Source organism: Orbicella faveolata, unplaced genomic scaffold, assembly GCF_042242905.1.
Source record: "Orbicella faveolata isolate gen_17 unplaced genomic scaffold, um_ofav_v1 contig_25, whole genome shotgun sequence".
NCBI lineage: Eukaryota > Metazoa > Cnidaria > Anthozoa > Scleractinia > Merulinidae > Orbicella > Orbicella faveolata.
The window spans coordinates 2,994,540-3,016,797 of record NW_028301553.1 but is presented as its reverse complement, the minus strand read 5'-3'; the positions used below and the strand labels follow the sequence as shown (position 1 = coordinate 3,016,797).

Below are 22,258 nucleotides of genomic sequence, written 5' to 3'. Positions count from 1 at the left end.
GCCAGCCAGCCAGCCAGTCAGTCAGACAGTCAGTCAGTCAGTCAGTCATGCAGTTAGCATATCTGGCTGTCCATCTGTGTGTCTGCCTGCCTGCTCGCATGCTTCTGACTTTCTGTCTATACTAACTTTGTGATATCTGTAATTTTAATAAAAAAGTGTACTTTCATTAGGACGGCTTTCTTCCAAATCATCCGTGTTCAAATCGAAACTTGTCTATTTATTTGACTGTCTGTCTGTTTCATTGCCAATTTCCATGGACACTTAGGACTCGCTTCACAATCTGGCTACAGACGAGTTTCGCACCCAAAGCTACTTGCTTCTTCCTGGACTCGACGGCTTGTTTGATGCGTTGTATGTTCACTTACAACAGACGCTGTCTTGCGGTCTTGCTGACTTGCCCCTCTGCAGGGAACCATTTACATAAAGTGGGGAGCCAGAACACGATGACGTCACAAAGCATGATAAGCCGTTGGCGCGGCTGGAAACTTCTTGATTTAATATGGGGAACATGTCTGAGCAAGTACGCTTTAGTACCAACTAGATAAACGCTGTTCGAAAAGGAAAATTTATCTATATTTTCAACCAGAAAAGACATCCAAAAAACGCCATAAACGTCACTCTTTAGTTCTGTGTTTTCTCCGGGAGGTCACGTGCGTCTCGCGTTGGTCGCCCGTCACTTTACAGATTAGGAAGCTATAGTGTTTAAAAAACAAAAGCAGGGGCACCCAACGGATCGTTTCGGTAAATTATCTGTTCGGAAGGTCTTTAATCCCCTTTGATTTTCTCAAGAGAATTGTCACGTCGAACTTTCGTGATATGAGAAATTTAATGTCTGTTGTTTTCGGATTGTTAAACATGTCGTTTTGGTTACGCAAAAAAGGTAAGCTATCACTTTCGGAAAGGCGATAAGACCTAAGAGTTTCGGGAAATGGACAAAAAAGCCCTAATAAATTCGACAGTACTCAAGTTCCCCTAGAATAACCGAACAGATAAAATTTTTTTAGCGCAACCTGAAACTAACCTACAGAGCTTTAAAAGTACTCTAGGTAGCCTAAAACAGCGTTTAAAAGCATACGAGAGAAAACGGTCGTTGGATGCCCCTGCAAAAGGGCGCTTTCATGATCTATCCAAGTTATTCATTGCAATTTACATGCTATAGAAGAAAAACACTTTCTCGAGCTTTAGTTTATTCGAAACGTTATAAACCGTGAAAATGGCTTTTTTGAATGTGAACGATCTGCAAACTGCTTTTAACGCTCGTTGAACTTTTCGAAAATATTGATCGAAATAAAACCATGGTAATTCATCAGTCGCACGCGTGTCATGAACTGAAACAATGTGAGTTAACTCGATGACAAGTTAAAAAAATGATATTAATAAAACCAGAAAGCTCAATCATGGTGAAATTCTGTCAGCCCAATCTCATTTCATAAACCTCGAGTTTCTTGTATACTTTTAAAACTTCACTTGTTTTAAAGGATTGGCGTTCTTAGAGCTTCAAGTATTGTTTGTCACAAGCACGCTGATTTATCGTGCGTGTTCATCACTATTCACTCCCTCACGCGTAGTCCTCGAATCTAAAGAGATTCAACAAAGTTATACGGATACCGGTATATCTTTAATTCCGACCCGCCACCGAGAATGAGGCGCGGTCTGGGGGGTCAAGCCGGGCGACCCACTATGTCGTAATACAGGCAACATCCAGAGAACTCTCGCAAAATGTAAGCAAGAAGCGGTTAAAATCAGGGTTTTATTGACTAGCGCCTATTCTTTCGTTATGTTTAACAAAGAACAAAAGGTAAACAATTACGGAGGCAGCGTGCCCGAGTAGTTTAGGGCGCTGGTGTTGTAATCCGGAGGTCCCGGGTTCAAGGTCTCCATCCTGCCACTAGCGGGTTTTGTTTCTCGGTAGTCCCGAGTTCAAATGCTCGGTCACGCTTTGTAAATAGCCAACTGGTCTGCCTCCTGCCAGTTGGGAATTTTAACTATGTTGAGTTTATTTGAAATAATTCAATTGTTTCCTTTGTTTCAGTGGCATGCCTGTAAACTAGCTAAGCTTAGTGCTTGTATAGCTAAGTGCATGACCACTATGAATAAGAATTACATTTACATTACATTTATACATGATTTACATTACATAGGCTTCAAGCCCTCTTGAGAACTATATAGAATTAAGAACAGCGAAAATCAGTGCAGTGGTTGTGTGTAAAGATAAGTAAAACATTTTTTTAACATCGTCACAACGTCCTGTTTAATGTAACTTAGATAACATCCAAGCCTATCACATATCTTGATTTAGCCCTTTACCTACTCACAGCTACTGTACAAGTTATAATGGGACATTTGATCTCGTTTAATTTCAAGCATTGTTCCCCTTTTACTCTGCAAAGGACAGTGTGGTTTATAAGCTGAACTACAGTGTTTTCCAAATAAGAAATAAAATGCCCTCTGACTTAACGTAACAGTTAATATCATCTTGGGGTTCATTGATTTCAATCTTTATCTCACCGAAAGCTGAATCTTAAGAAATCCTTAAGTGAAGTTCTAACCATTGTTACTTGTTTGAGTTTGAAGTCACCACTTCGACTGAACATGATACGACAAAATTGGAAAGAGTACATCAGCGATGTGTTTAACTCAATAAATGAACACGATTCTAACTACTATTTAACATTTTACAAATCCTTACACTTTTAACGATCTTTAACCTAACCCTAACCCTAAAAAGAATTCCTTTCGAGCTAATTAAGATTGAATGGAGAGCAGAGTTTTGAATTGCTCATGGAATCTCTAATCATAACTGTCGCCAGCACACTAATTTAGTGACAAGTGTTAGCATATGCTTTACCACCATCTCCTTATTACGACTAATTTCTGGATCTAACGAACAATGATACCCGTCGGTCAATAAGTCAGTCAATCGGTGGGTCATGCTTCAGTAAGTCTCTTCCTGTCCGTCTGTCTGTCTGTCTGTTTGTCTGTCTGTCTGTCTGTCTGTATGTCTACCTGTCTATATGTCAATCAGTCGTCCATCAGTCATTCAGCCAACCAGTCAGTCAGTCTGCCTTCCTGCTTGCCCACACCAGCCTGTCTATCTGTTTGTCTGTCTGTTTGTCAGTTTGTAATTCAATTACTCAGGTAGCCAGTCATTCGGCAAACTAGCCGATTAGCTAATAAGTCTGCGTGCCTGCCTGCGAGTCTGTCTTTCGATCACTCGGTCGACCGGTCTGCCTGTTTGCTTTTAGCAGCCCAGGTCTCTTGCCACAAACTGGCTAAAGATAAGTGTCCAACTCAAGGTTGCTTGTTTCTCCACTGGCACGATGTCGTCTTTGACGCGGAGTGTATCCATCATCAACAGCCACCTTGGAACGGCTTTGCTGACTTGTCCCCGTGCAGAGAATTCGATAAAACTCGCGGCGATAATTGCCTGAGAATATCACATAAAGAATTGGATTAATAGCGCTGTTACAATAACCAAACCATGGGATGACAAAACGGACTTTCATGGGAATTTCGAACAAAAGGGTTGGCTTGTAAATTCTTATCATCTCCAAAGCTTGAAACGGAAGCCACGACAGAGCGAAAATGACAGCCACTGTTATCAACATTGTAGTCGCGCGTCTGCTCGAGTCCTGGACTTTTTTGTGTGCTGTCGAATTTTGATGTCCTGGGAGTTTTCTGCTGCAAAGACGTAACCCAGCCAGAGAGTAGACTAGAGCGATGATTATCAGTGGAATGACGTAAGCAGTAACAAGAAGGACTGTCATGAAGTAGCCTTTGTATGACATCGTTTTCCAATACTCTCGGCAAATCATACCGTCCCCTCCCTCCAGCTGTATATTCTTGGTAGCTATCATAAGTGGAAGCATTAACGCCTGCGCTCCTAGCCACGTCATGGCGATCGCGAAACGCACAACGTTTCGAGTCATTATTTTTTTCATGGGAAATAGGATGGCAAAACTGCGATCGAGGGAAATCGTCACTAGACTGAACACTGAGGCTGCAAGGGATCCCACCTGTGCAGTGTGAAAGAACTTACATAACACTGTGCCCATGAACGTGCCAAACCACTTATCCCACACGTAGACCCATTTGAGTATGTAGGGAATATCCATGGTCATGAGAAGATCAGCAAAGGCCATGTTGGCGATGAGAGTGTTTGTTGAGCTGCGCATGTGGTTTACTGTGAACACGATGTAAATCACCAGAATATTACCGATCATTGCCAGGATGATAACAATGACGGCAAGGATTGTGACTCCGATCTGAATGTTGCGCGGGACCTGGAATCCCACAGGAAGCGCATCTGTGGCATTATTCGTCATGTTAGGAAGCATGAAAAATCCTAATCATGAAAAGAATAAACATTAGTAAGAGAAAATGAGCGCCTTGTCATCAGGGCCTTTGCCTCATTCTTTTTAATAAAAGAAAATAAAATAAGAACCTTTTCGGACAAGTAGACTCAGCTTGAAGTCTCTCCTTCTCTCATGTTCGCAACGTTACGCGCTTGTCAGATGCCAAGAAAATAAGCTGACTATACCAGTTTTGTAAAAATAATTGAGAAAACGTTTTTAGAGGGTAATAATCTGACAACATGAGCTAGGTTCTCCATTAACTTCCATTGAATTTTAAAAATATTGTGCTTTTGGTTTTGGAGAAGAGTTGTATCCAGGCCATCTGTTTATTTCTAATTGTCGTTCACTCAGCGCGCATTCCGTGTTGTAACTTCGTTTTCTTCGCAGCAAAATCAACAAAAACTTCGCGTTAAAGAATTTCAACGTAAATCTTGATCCTTCTTTTGCGATTTGCCGGTTTCACTTTCTTTTTTATTCATATCGCTCCACAGTCTTGCTTCTACAACGTAAATCACCCAAGACCAAATTGTTAACCTGAATCTGGCTGTTTTCTATGAGAGTGATACACCTACACTGCTCTATGGAAAGTCCTGGAAGCTTAACTTAGACAATTTTTCGTAACAAGATCCAAGAAAACTGGCGACGAAAATTCTCTAAGAATATCACATAAATTGAGAACAAAGTTGAAATGCACTTAATGTGTGCGGATGTGTCGATCGACTCGTACGCATTTGGTTGTCAGTCCAGCTTGCAAAATAAACAATTTAAAACGGCATTGTTTACAGAAGAAGTTAAAATGTAAAACGCAAGCAATTTTGGACCAGATGTTGGTGACAAACTTTACTGGTCTATAGCCTTTCGATTCGCTGTGACATTAATACTATACGATCTAAACCTTGCAGACAACCTTAGTTCTAATGTATTTCAATCGATATTGGGTGAAAAAAAAAAAAAAAAAACGCGCACCATCAACTCAGGTGAAAAAGAGTTGTTGTTGAAAGCTTAAAAAACTGCAAAAATACAAAAACCAACTGTTTTAATTACTCCTTCCTGGCATTCTGAAGGCCGGCTGTACTCGAGCCCCACAAGGGCATAATTTCTTCGGTTTGTTTTCTCGCAAAATTACTGCACATAACTCACGGCAAGATCTACAAAGGTCATGGTGTCTCTAAGCGTCACAACTGTAGTAGATTAGCTCAAATGAAGGTATCCCATATATACTAGGACATAAGTGGTAGGTGAGCAGAAAAACTTGTATACGCTCGTTCCAATTGCACACCAGCAATTAGCGCTTTCATCTTTGTTGCAAATAAAGGGAAGAGGAGGAAAAAACTATTTTAATCTTGCATTTTATTACTTACCTTGGTTTGCCGTTGTGTTCATTCTCGTCCGCTTCACAAAGCAACACCTTAATTGCGATTCTGCGAGCGACAAAATGCCCTGTCCAAAAGGAAAGATTACTCATGAATTGTGTAATTTGAATTGAACAGATGACTGCTCTGACATAAGATGGAACAGAAGATGATAGTAGATGGCAAACTTGTAAATTGTATTTGCTCGAAACCAATTAAAGGTAAGTCGTCAGTAGCACGCGTGTCATGAGCTTAACATCGTTAAACAATGTGAGTTAACTCGAAGAAAGGTTGAAAAAAAGGAAAAGAAAATGTCTTAATAAAACCAGAAAGTTCACGCATGGTGAAATTCTGTCAGCCCAATCTCATTTTAGAAACCTCGAGTGTTTTTGTATACTTTTAAAATTTGACTTGTTTTAAAGGATTGGCGTTCTTTATGAGCTTCAAGTATTGTTTGTCACGAGCAAGCTGATTCATCTTGCGTGTTTATCACTATTCACTCCCTCACGCACAGTCCTCGAATGTAAAAGAGATTCAACAGTGTTGAACGTTCAAAGTGGAAAAACGTAATAAGCATGCGCGAGTTTTGACTGTGCACCAGGCTCCAAGTTTGAAAAAATGGTGGGAATTTCGTCGATCGTATAAACAAAAAAGGTTACGAACTTTGTACGTTTTCCCAATATTCCCGATAAGCAGCAGCATTTTAACGTCACTAATGGAAAGCTGGGGTATTGTTTTCGTGGGAAATCAATTTTTTTTCGCACAAAATTAAGCTAAAGACGGTTTCCGAACCCTTTATTTCCCCATGGTATACAAGAAATTTCGTTGCCAAGACACATTTTATCCACCAACACTCTTTACATATTGCATCCATATAAGCTACGCGCTAAATATATAAGCAAGAGAGCCTCACAGCAGACAAGGGGAGACTTGTTTTCTTAACAGTGAAATGCCGAAAAACATTCATGCTTGCCCAAGTATAAATAAATCAACCGAGCGACATCCCTGCGTACCTTATTAAAGTCCGCCGCTCTTTCCAACCATTGCGAACAATTGCAGCTTGCATTATTACTTGAACCCGCAAGTAGGGCTAGGTATGCGCAGAAAGCTGCGCAGTGCGTTTTTCTGCTCTAAATGTTGAACGGCTACCGGGATATCTTTATCTCGACCCGCCACCGAAAATGAGGGGAGGCCTGGTGTCAAGCCAGCTAGGCGACCCACTATGGCTTAAGGACGTTCGCGCGAAAATTTTCTAGTCGATAGATCTTTTTAGAATTTTTATTGCAGTTTGATAATGAGTTCCTTGTGTCAGAAATGCAATTCGCCAAAAAAATTGGGGGTCACCGACTTCGTTTCAGAGATAAAGCGTGTGGAAAACTATCCTGATTTTGAAAAATTCGTGCACGTAATTCAGCATGGTCTACAGGGGTTTATAGTTAAAAATATCGAAAGCGATCTTAAGTAAGTAATGTAATCATGGTTTGTAGAAGTGGGTCTGTTGCGTAAATAATTCCACATGGTGCCAACGTTTTCACAAAACTTACTCTTCAAGAGGCATTTGAAACCGCCGCATAGATAAACGAAGAGATAAAAAGAACGGAGTTCGATGGGGCATTTTTCAAAAAAATCAAACTTCTAGTCAATAGTTTTTCTTAATTTTTTCGCTAAACGTAGAAAATCGGTAGAGAAAATGATCCATCAAAAGAAAAATAGGCTTCACCAAACGTCCAAGATCGTTAAATCCAGGTAAGGCCATCTGCCTTATAGGGCGCGCTCGATGCATGACGTGGCATGTGAATTTGTGAGCGCAGTAGGGATGCTCAGAAACAATTAGCTCGAACGTCCTCATCGATGGAACTCTCCAGTTTCTCCACTGGCACGATGTCGTCTTTGACGCGGAGTGTATCCAGCATCAACAGCCGCCTTGGAACGGCCTTGCTGAGTTGTCCCCCTGCAGAGAATTCGATAAAACTCGCGGCGATAATTGCCTGAGAATATCACATAAAGAATTGGATTAATAGCGCTGTTACAATAACCAAACCATGGGATGACAAAACGGACTTTCATGGGAATTTCGAACAAAAGGGTTTGCTCGTAAATTCTTATCATCTCCAGAGCTTGAAACGGAAGCCACGAGAGAGCGAAAATGACAGCCACTGTTATCAACATTGTAGTCGCGCGTCTGCTCGAGTCCTGGACTTTTTTGTGTGCTGTCGGATTTTGATGTCCTGGGAGCTTTCTGTTGCAAAGACGTAAGCCAGCCAGACAGTAGACTAAGGCGATGATTATCAGTGGAATGACGTAAGCAGTAACAAAAAGGGCTGTGATGTAGGCTTTTGGTGACATGGTTTCTGGCCAGTACTCGTCGCAAATCATACCATCCCCTCCCTCCAGCTGTATATTCTTGGTGGCTATCATAAGTGGAAGCATTAACGCCAGCGCTCCTAGCCACGTCATGGCGATCGCGAAACGTACAACGTTTCGAGTCATTATTTTTTTCATGGGAAATAGGATGGCAAAACTGCGATCGAGGGAAATCGTCACTAGACTGAACACTGAGGCTGCCAGGGATCCCACCTGAGCAGCGTGAAGGAACTTGCATAACACAGTACCCATGAACGTGCCAAACCATTTATTCAACACGTAGGGCCATTTGAGTATGTACGGGATATCTATGGTCATGAGAAGATCGGCAAAGGCCATGTTGGCGATGAGAGTGTTTGTTGAGCTGCGCATGTGGTTTACTGTGAACACGATGTAAATCACCAGAATATTACCGATCATTGCCAGGATAAAAACAATGACGGCAAGGATTGTGACTCCGATCTGAATGTTGCGCGGGAACTGGAATCCCTCAGGAGGCGCTTCTGTAGAGTTACTCGTCATATTAGCAGGCATGGAATATCCTGTTGATGAACAGAATTATCATTGTTATTTTGGTGGCCCTTTTGGATAAAAATACAGGCTTTTGGGCAAATTATACGGTTGTAACCGAATTGGTATGCCATTTTTTAAATTTAACGTTTCTTCCAATAACCTCAGCAAAAGTTCGTTCCTGTTCACTCTTTTTATTTTTTTATTATAGTCACTCCCATGTGGTCACTTGACCCAAATGGCTACTTTTTCCTTCCAAAAACAAAAGATTTTTTTTTTTGAATATAAAATACCTAAAAATTTTAAGCCTTTGGCTCTGATTATGCTCTGATTTTCTATCCTCGCGTGAGAGAGTTGAGACTGAAATAAACTTGAATGTAAGCAAGTGTAAAGCCCTGGTCAAACGGACTCGCAAGTAGTCGCAAGAAGCCACAAGTTGAACTTGCGTAGAGACTTGCGTTGGGTGGCCAAACGGACTCGCAAGTTTCCTCGCAAGTATACGCAGGTCGCAAAAAAACCCATTTCAAGGCAGACATATCCTGTATTTTATTGGCTAATAATAGGTTAAGGTGGCCGAACACCGTCTTCGCGCGCGCACAAGGATTGCAAAAAACAAACATGGTGTCAATGTAGCGATCGTTTTATTTACTCAACACCCGCACTATCTGTGCTATTTTTCTCTGTAATTGAACGCAGTGCATTGATGGCTTGAGTCTTTTATTACAAAGATACGTTAGAAAAGGTAACGATGAAAAGAACCCAGCAATTCTCAGCTTTTTCTTTGTTACCGAAAGAACCCAGTTAAATGCAGTGCATGCGTAGTAAGTCAAAAGTTGCGATTGAATGAAAAATTGTACTCTCGGAAATATGCCTATTTCTCGAGAACCACTCATTAGAATTTCACGAAATTTGGCAGAAAAATACTTTAGGAAATAAGTAACTGGAGTATTGAAAATAACTGAACTTTAACAAAGGAAATTCTAGATATTCCAGTCAACGTTAAACAAGAGATAATTAAAGATCTCTGTTAAATTATTAGCAAAATGGTGTTAACTTGATAGAATCGTTACAAGCTTGTTGCATGCAAATTATAAAGAAAATCTAATGACTAGAGTTTCCTCAAATAAACAAAACCTATTTTAAAGGCCTGTTTATATTTATTCATGTTGCCATGGCAACGGCACATACGTCAGCTTAACCATCAAAAAACCAAAGTTTGTGTTGTCGACTTGCTTGCTGCCATTTTTGGCGACCGAGGGATCGAGGGTTTTAGAGAAAAAGGTGAATGAAACACAGGTATTAAAAACTGTGTTCAGCCACCTTAAATGGACGTCACTCAACTTGCGTTGACCTGGGTTGGGTGACCAAACGGTGAAAAATTTACGTCGACTTGCGTGCAAATTTGATCTCGACTAAAGTAAGCACAAGTCATTGCAAGTCAACGCAAGTGCGCGCAAGGCCTGGCCAAACGGAGTCGCAAGTAGACGCAAGTTGAGAACTTGCGTCTACTTGCGAGTCCGTTTGACCAGGGCTTTACTATGGGTAACCTTTCTTATGGAGCAATATGTCATAATAGTTGCAGTATTATTTGCACTATTTGGTTATTTATTTACACAGTATTCCCAATTAGCACAACAGTGCTAAATATGTTCGACACATTTTTAATATCTCATGATATTTCGAGTCATTTTCTGGTTACCTCTAAATTAAAGGAGATCTCAAAATAATAAGTTCTTAAGATACAATAACACCAAACTTGTAATAAAACCCAAAAAGTTCGAAAAATTTACGAGTGTTTAATTACTCTAAATTCACGAGAAAAATCATGCAATTACTTGCTGATAATATACATGCAATTTAATTTCAACTTTCTGCACTCAATTTCAACGCTTTGCACTCAACTTTCTGCACTGTTTAGTTTTAATTGACGCGCTCTTAGCCAATCAGCATGCCGATATTATCAATGTCATTATTAGTGGTGTAATATTTGCCGCTCTCGTGCAACCAGCTTCCATTTCAGCGCAATTTGAGTGCGATAGTTTTTTATTAAGTGTGATAAAACGAACAGATAATGTAGTTTGTATCAGAGTATGTATACCCGCTTTGTTTTTTCTCGTAATTAGTTTGAAACCACAAGCTTTATCACGTTGAAATTTCGACCGATTTGCATTCAAATCCTTGTCAAAAGTCGCAGCAGGTTTACAAGCACGAATTTGAGTTGGAAATCTAGGCGAGACAAAATTGAGTGGAAATTATGACAAACACTGCGCCAAAAATCGCTTGAAAGAATGGGTACTTTAACGAGTTTATGAGAACGCGGTTGAAGATATCGTTGGGTCTCCTCGTGATAGAAAATAAGCAGAATGCTCCAAGCAATAAAATTTGGCACAAAGAGAACACAAAGAGGAAACACTTGTATGCAAATATGATTCGCTATGAATGATTTGGTAGATTTCCTGTGGTGTCTTCAGTAGAAAGTTTAGATATTTACCGGCATAAAATTAACCAATTTAGGAATTTACAGTTGAAGCGCAGTGTGTTCCCTCATGACTCAAATTAACAAAAACAAACCCAAGAAGTTTCAGTACAGAATACTAAGTGGTGATAGACCTCTTGACAGATTGTCAGTTAACCTGAGTCACACTGGCTAACCACATCTATTTAATAAAAGAAGCTTTAAGACAACACATTTGACACAACGATCAGTTCAACTCCATAGTCTGAAACATGTTACTTACGTGTCAGAAAAAAGAAGCGTGTTTATCAGGTATGTAATCCCAGGTGATGTTGTTGAAGACTAATAAAACACTCACAGTCTGTTAACAATCTGTATCTACAGAAATAAGCTATCTCCAAAGTCCTTTCGACCTTGTGAAGATTTCACTTGAAGAGATTTTCGCAAAACCTATGGTTTTTTCCCTTTTATAAATAAAATTAGGAAAACAAGTCGCTGGCATTTTCCCTACTGACTGGTAAAATGGCAGATGGCAAAGCTGTTCTGATCCGATCTGTACTTACCTGGATTTACCGTTGCATTCATACTCGCCCACCGTACAAAAACACACTATGCACGAATTCAGCTGCGGTGGATAAATGTTCCTGTCTACGAGAAAGGGTGGGTATATCTTATGATATAAATAATTCAGAAAGATTTGTGCTCAAAAAGAAGACTAAAATATGAGAGCAGATGGTTTGCTCGTAAATTCAGTTTTAATTTTGTTCGGAGCCAATCAAAGGCAGAACATGCCTCGTTTTGTTGTTGTCCTGTGTTTCATCTCCAGCCTTGTTTTGACCAGTTATGCCTCGGTATGCAGTCAAAACCTTTTCCTAGCTATTCATCCCTTCCATTTTGCTCATAGTCAAAGACTTAAATTTAAATGCAATTATTTTTCACGCAGCTAAACTATAGTTAGAATTAAAATAAGGGAACTGGAAGAAAGGTAAGGTATAAAGTGATTTTTGGTAGTTAACAATTGAAGTTAGATACTTTTCGTTGTAATTCATGCTAAGTCTTTTCAGCTGACATATATATTAACATGTGACCATTGTAGTGTTACGATTACTTTCTGTTTCAATTTGCAGTTGACAGTTTCCACAGGAAGCTCTATTCACTAGATAATCTATGGGACTCTTAGTTCACAGACCAGTTTTCTATGGTAAATGAAATTTGACTACGATTAACAAATAAAGAAGTCTCGACTGTGCTCTGTTCTGTTCAGTAAAGCACGCAGGAAACGGTAGAGCACGAAAGACATTTAGGGGGAAATACGAGACGTTTCTTTATTTGATTTGATTTCCCTACACATTCAGCTAATATTTTCAAACCAAACTTTATTTTCCAAACAATGAAAAGTTGCGCAATCTCAGAAGGCACGCTAAAATAGGCCAATCACAATCCTTGTTAGAACCGGTTCAAATAAATTGATTGGCTAACGAGACAACAGCTGTCAATCACAAACTGGACTTCAGATAAACTTTCGAGTTTCGAGTGGCTTTCGAGATAAGATAAGATAAATATAAGATAAACATAAGATAAGAACTTTTTTAACGTAATAGAAGAGAAGAACGATCTCTTGAAAGTTCGCATTTTAGTTTTATTTAAGAATAAGGATCAAAACGTACGTTTCTTGCCTTGTGCAATCCGGCCGCATTGTGGCTCAGCACTTTTCCAATGGAAATTACGAAGTCTACGAAGTCAAAGCTTGTGAATGAAAATGCAAAATGCTCAGCTGTATTTGAAAGGAGCCACAGTTATTTACGGCTTTCAGCAAGATTACAGGAACTAGCGTCAAAGTTGGAAAGAATATACTGCTCTCACTGGTTCTATTCCGAGTAGAGGAGAGAATGTCAGAGCAAGCTTTTAGCTGGTCACTCGTTGGATGAGCGTGGTATTTGTTGAGGTTCACTTCACTGAGATGAGTGAAGATCGCTATTTATTTAGCGAACGAGCATAACTACACTCAGTGCAAGTTAAGTGTTGTTTGAACATTTTTACAAACATAAAAGCTTCCCATCATAAACAGAGACAGCTCAATTGGTGTTTTCTGTCGTTGTTTACTTCTTAAATATAATTTCTGCCTTCGTAACAAAAATAATGTCTTTAATCAAAACATTCACTAGATTAAGAATTTATTTATTTCGTTACGTGATTACCGTTCTGTCGGAATCTAGAAAAACTTGTTACATAAGTACAGTTTTAACACTGCTGTTGTTAGTAATGGCCTTCATGAAGCTATGTTTGTCGCAGACAAATAGTTCGTTTCCATTGCGTTTGTCAGAATCATAAGGGACGTTTGATTTGCGTAAAATTTGTCAAAATGCCAAAGCAAAATACCCAAAATTTTGAAATTTAGCCAGTCAGTTAGTTATTCAGTCAATATTTTAGTTTCATTTTCTCCATAAGTTACAATTTTACTATGTTAAAGCAGAATCGCAATAGCTGTAAATTGAGTGGATCACGGCTCAAGAAAGCTTAGCTATTGCTGTGAAGCCCACAGATAATTAACACTTATTCCACTAGCGGCGTCGGAAATGAGATGATAGATAGCCCGTGAGGCACCTGGAGTGGTGCGACACACTCGCGGCGAAGACTTTTCTCTCGCGCGTCTTCTCGTCCACGGGTATCGCTCCTACCTTTGTCACTCAAGCAAGCGCCTGCTAGGCAAGCTTGATTACCGGAGACTGAAAAAGGACCACTGTTGTACAGGACATACCTACAGCTTCATTGATAACTGAACAATTATAAATTTTCCTTATCTCAGTGGCTGTTTAACCATTAAGTGATATAGTAAGGAGAATTTGGGGTAAGACACGTGCCTCGATATAAATTGACCCCAAAATGACTAATTGCAGCGTCGCCGTTATTGTTTGATTTTATTCCAAATGACTTTTTAATAAGTTGGCCGTTGCCGCAAAGAGCAACGAGTTTAATTAAAAATAGGAACAGGTGGAAGAGTTTTGAGAATAAATAATAACAATAGGCTTTCCTTGGTGAAAATTGTTAAACTCACATTTTACTGACTGAAACACTCACTTGAACACATTTCTGTTTCTTCCAGTAGTATTTTAACAATTGTCGGAGTTTTGAATGTCCTCGGCGAACGCAGTTTGTTAAAGTGCGTCGGATAGCATATTTTCTCCTTAAGAATTAATACTCTTTGTAGAGCTCTAAATTAAAGCTACCGATAATTAACAAATATATATATCCATTCGCTCCGTCAGTATTTGGGATAAATTATGGCGACTGTGTTTCTGCTAACATATTTCAGTCCAGTGTACACCATTCGACACAAAATGTGCAGGTTTCGGATCTTCTCGTAAATTGGTTGCTTCTCGCAGTATTGTTGTGCGACTTGTATTAATTCAGTTGTTCATGTTTTTTTTTTGCAGACATTTTGCATTAAACATTTTTCACTTTGAACCGTGTGTTTTCTGTTTGAAAGGCCGACACATTATAACATGACAGCAGGCACTTTTTTTCATATAAGGTAAAGAAGCCATGACTATTCGCTGTTTACAGTAGCGTGTAAACCAATCAGAAAGCTAGAAATGAAATGAAATAATAGTGGCAGAGAAACGGTTAAATTAGAATTCGTAACGTTCTATTTTACAGGATGGGAATCTTTTCAGCTGCAAGGTCTTATTTTCGAGGCTTTCTACTTACCTAACAAACTGGACGTGTTACCGGCGACTAAGAACAGAGATGCCAAAAGCCAAGAACAATGGCGGCTGGAAACTATATCGGCATAGCTGTTTTCCTTTCAGCCCTAAATATGTTTCTATCCATCACCGCGATTTTGGGAAACATACTAATTCTGTTTGCTCTTTATAAAGTGTCTTCTCTTCACTCCCCGACAAAACTTCTGTTTCGATGTCTCGCAGTCACGGATCTGTTCATTGGTCTTATAACGCAACCACTCTTTGCTGTCGCTATTATGTCTGACGTACCAAAAGTGAGCTTTAATCGGCTTTTTTTATACATCGTTGGCAGAGTAAACTCCTCTTCAAGTTATATTTTATGTGTGGTATCGATCCTCACATCGACTGCAATAAGTGTGGACAGACTGCTTGCGCTGTTGATGGGACTAAGATACAGACACGTTGTAACATCAAGGCGCGTTTGTATGTTCACAACTTGGTTTTGGTTCATTGGTGTGTCGTGCGGGGGTTTGTACGTTTGGAGAAATGATATTGCTTGGTCTGTAGTCCTAGTCTTGGTCATTATTTCTTTAGTAACCTCGGCTTTCTCTTACATCAAGATCTATCTAAGGCTTCGCTCCCAGCAAAGACAGTTACACAGTCAACGAGAACAAGACCATGTACACCGAGAACAATTCAAAAGCGGAAGGACTGAACGCTACAAGAGGACAGTGGCTAGCATTTGGTGGGTGCAGTTAGCCATAGTGGCTTGCTATATACCGTTTGTTATTGTGGCCACGCTCAGAATTCATGGAGGAATCGATGGAGATGGTTTGCAAATGGCACGACGCCTTGTGGTGACTTTTACCTATTTCAACTCATCGCTGAACCCAATTCTTTACTTTTGGAGGATCGCAGAAGTGAGGCAAGCAGTGAAAGACGTAATCTGCAGACCGTTAAACTGTTGTAAATCAAACTAGAGTTTACAACCGAGACTGAGAAGCAGAAATGTACGGCAGAATAAAAACCGTTCACGAACCGTAAAACTTATGGGAAAAGAGCACGGTCACATACCAAACACATTTCATTATATTGAGTGGCAACTTAAATCCATCATTACTTTCTAGAACTAATCTCCAGTTATTATAACTAATTTGTTTCGTTAAGGATAATGTTGAAAATCCGCCGGAATAAATTAAGACAAGCGGTTGTGATTAGTTAATTAATGAGCGAAAAAAAAATAACAAGAACTGTCTTTTACAGCCAAGCCTGAAAAGGATAAACAGGTAAAAGTGGGAGAGCTTTTCAAAGTTCTTGTAATCGCCATTCAAATTCCTTTTACTGCAGTTTTTTGAGTCTCAAACAGACCTCGCAAAACTGAACTTGACTTATTCAAGCCAGATGGAAAAACTGCTGATAATCTGGTTTATGGTTAAAATGCTGAAAAGATGGAAAGTGGATAATTTCGCAGAGTTTACCAATTGGGTCAGAGAATCATGTTAATAATCTAAGACTTCTCATTCACTAACATGCATGTACACCACTTTCTTCTTCATAGTTAAAAATATCATCAATCAGATTTTCAGAGAAGATTGAGACAGTAATACAGTAAAGAACACTGTGGGCTCATTTACAAAATTACGTCTTGTTACTGACGTAAGCCAGCCCTCGATCTCTCTTGGCTCCGGGGCGGATACAGTTTCATGAACCAATCTGAAAAAGCCAGAAAACGGGTGACAAGCAGTGACAAGCGCGGGAAATCTTGTAACCGGTGGCAAACGCGGGGAAACTGAAACACGGTGGCAAACACACGAAGAGTCACGTGACTCAAATCATGATTAGATCAGCTGCGTTTCGGATGCTGTTGCATATTATTTTGGTACAATTGTGCTGTGAAGTAAAACACGACATTCGTACAGAGTCTAGAATTAACCACTTGAAAATCACATGTTAGGGTTTCCTGATGTTACTGATACGAAGAATTATCGTCTTTTCATCAGATCACGAACGTTTCAATAACATATTTTACTTCACTTCACTTTGTATTAAATTAGGAATTTTCGGTTCAGTCACTCGAGTCGTCACGGTAGATTTTTAATAACAGGCATAGATAAAGATTGAAGTCTTAAAATACGGTTGAAAAAGTCCTATATCTTTTCCGACTTCCTTCAACACTCCTTAGAAAATGATGACAGACACCTGACGAAAAAAATTTGAGAAATGTTTATATAAATATCTATTTTAGTCTCTGCTGTCGCAATTACCGCAAGCTTTATGACAAGCATTATGACAGGTTTGACAGAAAAGCTTCCTGGAGTGAAGGATCCCGCTGAAATTGGAAAAAACATGATGCAGAAAATTAAAAACTGCTGACAAATTTTAATTAACTAATTAGTGTCATTAGTTAAGACTTCTCTTCTCGGGCAGTGTTTGACAAGACATCAACATCATTGGTGATAGAAAAGTTTTGCGTTGCACTATATTTCAGGAAAACAAGCTAAGTGTGGACGTGAGTAAGATTTGTTATTTCTAGCATATGCTGTTTAACCGGCAGAAGAAATATTCGCAAGTACAGCCGTCTGCAAACACTGGACAACATTGTGTGCCTGGGAAAAATACCCGGTGTCCTCCACTTTGAAACTTTGATGTTTTGGCTTTTCATATTATCTATTTGACCGTTTGTGTTCGCAGTTCATTATTATTTCAGTGTTTTTACCTTGCCACATTATGTTACAGTTTTAGGATTTTACTAGTCTATATAAGACCTATATTACCGTGTACGGTTATTTTGACTATACTTTACCTGCAGCAGTTTAATTTGAAATCGAATTCTGGCTTAGATTCTAATTCGAGAAATTGAAATTAAATTTGCAGCACTAATCTGATTTTTTTGTTTACTAAGGCAAACAATTACATATAATCGCAACGACATTTTTATAACATTTCGTTTCCTGTTTTTGTCATTTTTGCAGTATTTAAGCACACTGAAGTGAATATCTAGAGAATCTTGGAAGAACAAAACAGCGTCACGGTCATACTGCAACCAGCATAGGTCTTAGACCAGAAAATGAACTCTTCAACCGCACAGTTTGAATCTAACGGGACTTCTTCTAGCTTTAGCCTTGATTATGGGCGCCTAGCTTTAATGTTAGGCGATTTTTCCGTGGCGTTTACAGCTAGTGTCGCCAACTCTCTCTTGCTGGTGATAATCTACAAAAATCCTCATCGGAACTTGCGTTCGCCAAGCACTAATCTGGTGATAAATATGGCTGTGGCAGATTTCCTGACTGGATTTCTGTCGGGCTTCCTAGTAACAGCATACGACGGGCTTCTGTTTATGGGTAGGACGGCAAAATCGCTTGAGAAATATCTTTTGGTGAACATCGTTATCGCTGTCACCAGTATAATGGTAGGCTGTTGTAATGTTGTAGCCATGGCGTGTGATCGATGGCTGGCTGTCACTGCAGCGTTGAACTACCGCAGAATTGTTACAGCAAGACGAGTCAACTCGCTCATAGGTCTGTTTTGGATCTACGCCATCGGTTTTGTGGGTCTCGGCTTTTCCCGAGCCATTCCAAAGGATGTTTACGAGTTGTTGTATTGTCATCTTCACGTATCGCTGCCGCTAATTGTTCTCCCGTTGTTGTACTGGAAAACATTTCGCGCGCTAGAAGCACACTCGCGAAGGATGACAAACGTGGGTCCTGGAAACCAAAGAATGAACTCTAAAACAGTCTGCGCAGAAATAAAGACTACGAAGGCATTTGTCATCGTTCTCTGCTTGTTTTATGTGAGTTTTCTCCCTTATGTTGTGGTAGTCAACTTGAGCAATTTTTGTCCAGTTTGCGTCGTTTCGAAAGGTTTTCAAGTTTTTCTTCACATTGCCTATAGATTTCTAATCCTAAATTGTTCCCTGGACCCGTTTGTCTACGCTTGGAGGATTCCAAAATACAGAAGAGCTGTTCGTACAGTCTTTAATAGGTGCTGCAGATTCAGGAGAAGGAATGCCATCGATCCAGATGTCACGAGCATTAGCATGTGTGGAAACCCTGGGCTAGAGACAACGCATGCGGCGGAAACTCAAACTTAACTTGAGTCAAACAACGCAGTTGAGACACGTTTTCCTTGCATAATATCCTGCTATCCCCTAAATACAGCGAGAGCTACCTTTGTGAGAAACTTTAGGGTGAATCTAGCATTGCATCGATATTTTATCAACAGGAGAAGTCTTTCTCGTTTTTTTAGTTCAAGAATGATGCATTGCTGAGTTAATTTTAAACACAATTTTTATGCCTTCAAACTGAAGGTTACAAAAGCGCGGGTGAGATACCCTTTTCGGTAGATCGATAAGGCATGAAGCGACTCACATCAAAGGCTATATATGGGTCATGTATATCAAACAGATAAAACTCGCTGTCGCTAATTTTCAACATGGAACTCAAAAGAGGCGTAGCTTTTTCATTGTGGCAATTGGTCACACAGACCTCTTATCCATAAAACAGATCGCGAAATAATTTAGCGGCTCAAATGGAGCTTCCCCGTGAATTGACCATTGACGGACACTCAGGCTATTACGCGGTTTCTGATTGGATCTATCAATTTTCCATGTACCAAACTACGTAATTGGCCCTTTGTATATGACGTCATCTAAACTAAAAGCTTCGCAACTGCTCATCTTTACAAAGTGCCACCTGCTTGTTATTTTTTACAAGTTTGTTTAAATTCATATCTGAGCATAATATTTGATTTCATACAGGCAATAATGTTCTTTGTTTTGGTGATTAGAGATGTCTGCCTGCCCGTCTCTAGCTTGTTTTTCAAACAGTGTCAAAAAGAACGCAAAACCAATATGAAATTATGACAATTAAAAATGTTCGAAGCACTCTGGAGTATAAAAACTAAACAAGTTTTTGGCACAACTTGCGATACCTTAGTTAATAATGACCTTTGTGATGCCTTGGTGTGCCAAACCATTTTGGACTGGCATGATGTATAACACTGAGGTATTCTTTCATAAACTGTACTCTCATTATCTGAAAGATCAGTTGCCGCATGTTTTTTTTGTTGTTGATGTCTCCACTTCCTTCCGTAAAATGGTTTGAGAGGCGTTTTATTGTTTTAAATTTGATACTGACTGTCTGTTAAAACTCAAACAAATATCAAGAAAACCAAAGAAAACGTTTAGAGCATATAACGAATAATGTTATTATTATTATTTTGGAATCAATTTCAAGGGTTGAGAAAAACTGAAACCCTGCAACGCAATTGCAGTCTCACGCGGTCGATCTTTTCAACGACGTTTGCACAAGCCTAAGCATAAGTTTGCGTGATTTAAAATTCAGATTAGGTTCACTGTACTTAGGATCTCGTGAATATGTCAGAGTTTGTTTGAAGTCTCTATAGTACGTAGGTTCTAGGGGCCACCAAAGACGACGGTCTTTGGTATAAAATGACTTCGGAATATTAGTGCACCTTGAAGATATAGGATGCTAACACATCATAGTATAGTCAAACATCACTTACAGTCGGTCAGAGCGTACTATCTATATAGGCCACAGTGGTGGATCCAGGCCTTTGGCTTGGGGAGGGGGGAAGGGGGTGTTTTGCTTGCCCTGCCGGCTTTTTTTCCTTCTGTGATATTTTTTTTAGGGGGGCCCTCCCCTAGATCCGCCACTGGGCCAATATTTACTGAGGCCAAGTAAGTCGTGACGTCATCAAATTAAAATATCCAACTAATTGCTTGTCAGCTGTTGAAATGTCAGTGCGAATAATTTGGGAAACAAACTTTAAGACATCTGTAGTCTAGCTCAATTCGAGAATTCGAAAATGACCTGAAAGACAGTTTATGATCTAGACTGATAGCCTCTTTTCTGCATGTTAATTTGTTCAAAACACAAAACTTGTCTGTGTAATATAATATTAGTAATATCCACAATTAAAATGATCATCATTGACATTGCAAAAACTGTTTGTTTGCATGAACACAAAAACTTGAGCAATTTTTATCAGAGAGGTTAGAATACACCAAACCTTGACTGCTTCGATGCTGAAATTAATATGTTATTTGGAGAAATAGATCGATAGATTTTATCTGATTCTACGCAGCCTTTCGGGATCTTAGTCGAGGTAGAGTTCACGTTCATCAATATGTATTTTTAATGTTGTCGGAATTGCTTTGTAGATAGATAAAATTTTCATGATCAGTCTTTATCTTGGCAAAATATTGCTTTTCGCCAGGTGTTTTCGCGATAGCTCTCTGACAAGACGCTCAGCTGTGATGTGAAACAAAGTATTGTATTAATCTTCAGGCAAGGAGCACAAAACACTTACAGTGTATCACCAACATCCAAACTGAAAATAAGAACTTTGTAGGATTTAGACACTGGCCGGGCGAACATGGAATAGACTCCTAACGCAAAAAAGCCAGAGTGCAATGCCTCGTGGCCACAAACGGAGGAGAGGCATTAAACTACAACAACAGAATCCCGGCTTCCGCTAACTTCGCTTATTTTTTTCAGTAATAACTGGAAAATCCCGGGATTTGGTCGCTCCCACTGGAGGGAGGAAGGCGGGGGGGGGGGGGGGGGGGTGGAGGAGAAATGGAGAAACGGGATTTCCCACGAGAAAGGGATGCAGATGGCCTTCTTTTAAGCGGGCACCACATAGCGTGTTCTGAACGCCAATGTCGCTCGCCTCCTGTCACGGTATTTAAAAGGGCTGCATCTGAAGAATTTACGTACATGCAAACATTCGATGACAACACTTTTATTATTTTAATTATATGACTATAGCTCTTTATTATTTGTTCAAAATGACCTCCCTTAGCCGGGTTTTCACTGAGAATTTTAGGAGCTTCCCTACCCCTATAACTTCGGACTCCCCCAAGGAGGTTGCTCTATGTCCTGTCCTTGGTGATCCCCTAGGGTGGATTCAGTATGACCTAGTAATTAGTCCAGTATCGGGATCCATTCAATCTTTCGTAGCCTGCGAAAACACCCGTCCTTATTTGGCGCCAACGCCACTCGGGACGGGAGCGAACTGAGAAGGACGATTGTTTTCGGAGGCTTAATCTTTCGTTGAATTCACTTCTTTAACTTTTCGCTGCCCAGGAGATAAAGAAAAGTCAATTCAGAAAGTTTCAACTACAATGAGCCAGGCTATACGAATTGATCTCGCTAGAGTTCTTGCCCGACATAACCATTAGCCAAGACTATCAAATATTTAAGCAAGCAACCGCAGACGATGATCCAGCTGGGATATGTTGGATCAACAGTGATCTAATCGGCTTCACATGGAAAATGAAGAATATACGAAACAGAGACCAATACAACGTATGATGATTTTTTAAGGTGTACTATATTTCCGCTGGCAAAACACTGAGCCTTCGTCAGATACAATCATCTACGTTGTGTCAGTCGCTGGTTCGATATTCTTCGTAACTACAAACCTCAGCGCGGTCGCCTGGTCTCTTGGGCTTGCTTCAGGACCAATAACTAGAAGAATAGTTTTAAGTGTAGTGATAGACATCACATCTTTTCT

General features: G+C 39.8%; 4 protein-coding genes across 4 annotated transcripts; 2 read left to right on the top strand and 2 right to left on the bottom strand.

The window, feature by feature from the left end:
- Positions 1–2,789: 2,789 nt before the first annotated feature.
- LOC149108567 (RYamide receptor-like) lies at positions 2,790–4,389 on the bottom strand. Its single transcript, XM_089294726.1, has one exon. It carries the CDS (start codon positions 4,335–4,337, stop codon positions 3,273–3,275), a length of 1,065 nt encoding a protein of 354 aa, XP_089150852.1. The 5' UTR covers positions 4,338–4,389; the 3' UTR covers positions 2,790–3,272.
- A 3,163-nt stretch (positions 4,390–7,552) lies between these two features.
- On the bottom strand, positions 7,553–8,628 carry LOC149108566 (RYamide receptor-like). The gene has a single exon (XM_089293776.1). The coding sequence runs from the start codon at positions 8,603–8,605 to the stop codon at positions 7,553–7,555; it is 1,053 nt and encodes a 350-aa protein (XP_089149902.1). The 5' UTR covers positions 8,606–8,628.
- A 5,569-nt stretch (positions 8,629–14,197) lies between these two features.
- LOC149108565 (histamine H2 receptor-like) lies at positions 14,198–16,411 on the top strand. Its single transcript, XM_089294735.1, has one exon. It carries the CDS (start codon positions 14,803–14,805, stop codon positions 15,697–15,699), a length of 897 nt encoding a protein of 298 aa, XP_089150861.1. The 5' UTR covers positions 14,198–14,802; the 3' UTR covers positions 15,700–16,411.
- Positions 16,412–17,678: 1,267 nt separating this feature from the next.
- Positions 17,679–20,675, top strand: LOC110042307 (adrenocorticotropic hormone receptor-like). Its single transcript, XM_020747669.2, has one exon. The coding sequence runs from the start codon at positions 17,787–17,789 to the stop codon at positions 18,807–18,809; it is 1,023 nt and encodes a 340-aa protein (XP_020603328.2). The 5' UTR covers positions 17,679–17,786; the 3' UTR covers positions 18,810–20,675.
- Positions 20,676–22,258: the final 1,583 nt, after the last annotated feature.